At 53.6% G+C, this 4,102-nt stretch overlaps 1 protein-coding gene across 1 annotated transcript; it reads right to left on the bottom strand.

The window, feature by feature from the left end:
• Positions 1–2,687: 2,687 nt before the first annotated feature.
• Positions 2,688–4,102, bottom strand: MARVELD3 (MARVEL domain containing 3; the record flags this gene model as incomplete). The annotated part of the gene is made up of 3 exons (XM_080351966.1): positions 2,688–3,298; positions 3,460–3,560; positions 3,672–4,102. 3 exons carry the CDS (start codon positions 4,100–4,102, stop codon positions 2,688–2,690), a joined length of 1,143 nt encoding a protein of 380 aa, XP_080208092.1.

The raw sequence follows: 4,102 nt of genomic DNA, 5'->3' as shown, positions 1-4,102 counted from the left end.
ATCATCTGCACAGAGCCACATCACTAAGAACATCCCATTCATGGACAGACTTGCTATTAGAGAGAGGTTCTCAGCCTGGGCTCGTCAGGTGCTCTTGTCTCTGCTGGCGATGCCAGACTTGGGTAACAGCCATAAGAGACTTGGCTGCTCCATGCTGCCACCTGCCAGTTAGTCTGGTGAGTCGGTTTGTCCATGTCTTCGGTGATTCCGGCTCTGCTGATGAGCACGCTCGCTGAGAACAGCTACTTTAAAGGCACTGACCTGTCTGCCCTGTCTTGTCCAGAAAGGCTTCTGCAAAAGGAACCCATAAAGGTTATAGTCAGTGATGAGTAGTCAGGGCCCAAATATTGAGGATAAGGGACAAGCTCCAAGTTGTTCCAGCACCAGGAACGTGGTGGAGGCAGCACCACAGATGGCCAGGACCTGATCAGAACCCTCAGTTCAGGGGTGAAGTCCTGTTACAGGGATTCCTCGGGGACAGGCTGCGAGGCCGAAATGCTGCTCCTCGTGCCCGGGACGTTCTGGAGTGTCCGTGCTCCTGCAGGTGACAGCTTTCCTGTCCCTTGCCAAGGCCGTCTTCAGGCAGTACGTACGTTCACCTCTTTGGTTTTGCGCAGTTGTTGTCTGCTGTCCCATTGCTGCCTGAAGACTCAAGTGTGTTTTTTCCTCTTTTTTTCACATTTTGAAATGTTACCTTTTTTTAATTGGACTCATATGACCCAATGCATGTTAAAGAAATATTGCAGTGTACCAACTGTTTATTAAATAATCTTTTTTCATGTTTTTTTGTTTTAAAAAGGAGAATATTTTATGTATCCCACTCTGGCATGCACCTATAATTATCCCCATTTTTATCGTGTACTGGAGTAGGGTGTCCAATGAATGCACCTTCAGCACTGCGGCCTGTGTTTGTGTTGCTTTGGAGAGGCAAGTAACGTAAGATGGCTGGAAAACACTATTCCATTGATTCTTTATTCAGATGTATAGAGCAGTCCAAGAAGGAAGAATATTTTTGCATCAACTTTTCAGCTGACTTAGCAATAAAGATTTTTACTTTCATCCGACTATACATTCTGATTCCATTACTGGGCTGGAGGGAGTTTGTGCAGCGTCGCAGTGGGACACGGTGTGAGCAGCAGCTGCGTGGCCGCGTCCTCGCCCAGCTCTGCTGCTTCCCCACCCGCCGTCCCACAAAAGCGACTTGCAGAACACCGTGAGGGTGCAGTTCATAATACCAATTGTTAGGCAGCTTTCTGAATCCTGCCCCATGAACTCGCTCTAAATGGTAGTGTGGGTCTCTAGAAGGAGCTGCAGCACGCAGGAGATGCAGAACCATTAGAAGAAACAGGACCACAGTGGAGTGTTCACATCCATCCCTGTGCTGAAACACTCAGTGCATCAAGAGAAATCAAATCGCCCCCAGTACCTGGTGTGTTTCTAGTTAGCATTTGGTTTACTGTTGCATTTCTAGTTCCAACAATGTTCCATGGGGTTTGGTAACTGAGGATTTAGTCACTGGTGCCAGTGAACCCAGAGGTATATCTAAGACAAAGCATGTTTCTTGTATGTTTAGGTTGGTGGTTGGGTTTTGGGGTCTTTATTTGGTTGGTTGGTTGGTTTGTTTATTGGTTGGTTGGTTTTTTGTGGTGTTTTGTTGTCGTTTTTTGCTTTTTTTTTAATATGGGCAGAACTGACCTGTGAAGCCAGTGGTGGTTCCATCCTTACATGGACCGTGCACATCGTGGACACTGCTCTAAAGTGACACTTTATTCTGCGGTTTGATTTTGTGATTCCAGTACTACTTTTCCCTGTTAAATTTCCTAAATAAGTTTTTTTTAAGTAAATTTTACCTTTTTAAAAAATAAATAATACAAGAGCAGCATCTCATTTCCCCAACTTGTACATTTAAAATGTATTTGAAAATAATGTATTTCTATTTTAAACCACCTGCTTGAACTGTTAAAGTTTTGGCTGATTCTCTCAATTCTGGGCATCTTTTTTAAGCAAAACTGTTGTATAACAATTATGTAAAAGACCATTTCATACAAAACTGTGCCCTCTCCAGGAGAGTTTGAAAAGACATTGTGTCACAACCAAGGCTGAGTGTATTCATCATTTTGCAAGTTTATTTCAGGATTCTCTGACAGCTCTGTAAATGCCACATTCAAACTGCCCCATTAGTTCTAAGAGACCTACAAGAAAGCAATAATGAGCTGCCACAACCATGGGCCTCAGTCCCTCATTTTTAAGACCTCTGTTCTCCATGAGCAGTCACATGCCCTTTGCAAAGAGCTACATAAAGCTGTTCAGCAGCAGAGTGTGTAACAGCAACACTCGTAGCAAGATCTCCTTGGAGGAGAACAAGACATGGCAGAGGTGAGATGCTGCGTGAAAGGCTGCGTGTGATGCAGGCAGTTTGCTGCTCAGCTCCACGAGGACAGTCCTCTGCTAAGAGAGCACCAGCAGATGAAGACAAGCCATTGGACTAACTTTGTGTCTACTAATAATTCAGTAATGCAGACTCAAGTTAGGAACAGCTTGACTCTGATGTATTTAGAGCTGCATTCAATGTGTGTTCTGCTACAGCACGAAGGATGCGCTGCCCAGGAGCAAGGAAAAACGTATTGCTTTGTCTCAGGAAGGAGACTAGCAAAAATCTTTACCATTAGTGGAGTGGAGGAATCATTCTAAAGCTCATATAATTGTTCTGGCTTTTGTTTCAGTTTGTGAACTGTCCTGTAGCCCCAGGCAGCCAGGCCTGCGCTCAGCAGGTACGCCAGGACGGCCACGCCGCCCGAGAGGCCGGCAGCAATCTCTGCCCCGTGCAGGCTGCACCTGAAGCCCTGGTAGCCTTTGCTTTGATAAAGCTGCTCTCTCTCTTTGCACACTGATGAATCATAAACCTCCAGCAGAAAATGGAAGAAATAGTAGAGAGCAGGCACGATGCCAATTGCAACCATTATGTCCAGGATGCATTCAAGTAGCAGCCATGCTGGGAAACGCCATGGTAACTGTAGAACACCGACCAAAATAAGTGTGCAAGAGAAGACCAGGAGCGCCCCTCCCACGGCCATCGCTGCCCTGGCAATCGGCAGCTTCAGCAGCTGGAAGCGCTGGTCCAGCTGCCGGGCCCGGTCCCCGTCGGCGCCGCTGAAGCCGCTGTAAGCCCCGCCGTACTGGTAGTAGTAGATGCCGCCCAGGCTGGGCAGGCCCGTGTAACCTCCCGTCGGGCCGCAGGACACGGAGCTGCAGACCAGGATCAGCACGGCGAGCAGCGCTTGCACCATCTGGCAGCAGGCTGCAGGGAAGGGCGGCGGTGGGGCCGGGCGGGCACGGCCGGGCCCCGGCGGTCCGGCCAGGAAGGAACCTCTCCCTGGCCGGGCGCGCCGCTCCAGCGGGACAAAGGCAGCGGCTCCCGCAGCCACCGCGGGGTCCCGCGGCCCCTCCCTCCCCGCTCACCCCTGGCCGTGCGCAGGTACCGGCAGCGACCGCACTCCAGCAGCCCCGGCGCGGCGGCGCGGCTTCCCGGCGGCACCTCCAGCGCTGCTCCGGGCGCCCTGCTGGGGGGAGACGGAGGCTGGGCTAGAGGCGACAGCAGCGACCCGCCCGCGCCCCCCACTCCCACCCGCCCCGCACCGAGCCCCGTCCCGTCCCCCGCCCGGGCCCCTCACACCCGCCCGCTTCCCCTCACCGCCCGCCCGCCCCGGTGCGTCCAGCCTGCGGGGCTCGGGGGCTGCTCCGCTCCGCCGCGGCCCGGCCCGGTCCGGCTCCTCCGGCGCTGGGGGCGAAGGGCCGGGCCGCGCCGCGGGGCGCCCGACTCGGGGCTGGTGCCAGCGCGGTACGGGGTCGCGCCGGGCCGGGGTGACCGCGGGTCCCTCCACCTGGGGCTCGGCTCAGCCCTGCCGGGGCGCTCCCGAGGGCGGTGAGCGGCTGGGGCCGCGCCCTCCCCCGCCCCGGGGACCTGCTCAGGTGTCGCTCCCGCCCCGTCGGGCCGGTTCACGGACCGGTTGTTCACCCGTGTCCCCCATCCCTTTCTGTTCACACGGACACTCTCCCCGCAACACCCAGTGGCGACAAGATCCTGAAGTTCCCCATCTGCCAT

This window comes from Nesoenas mayeri (assembly GCF_963082525.1).
Source record: "Nesoenas mayeri genome assembly, chromosome: 12".
Lineage (NCBI taxonomy): Eukaryota > Metazoa > Chordata > Aves > Columbiformes > Columbidae > Nesoenas > Nesoenas mayeri.
The sequence above is the reverse complement of the archived record's forward strand: the minus strand, read 5'-3'. Positions and strand labels throughout refer to the sequence as shown.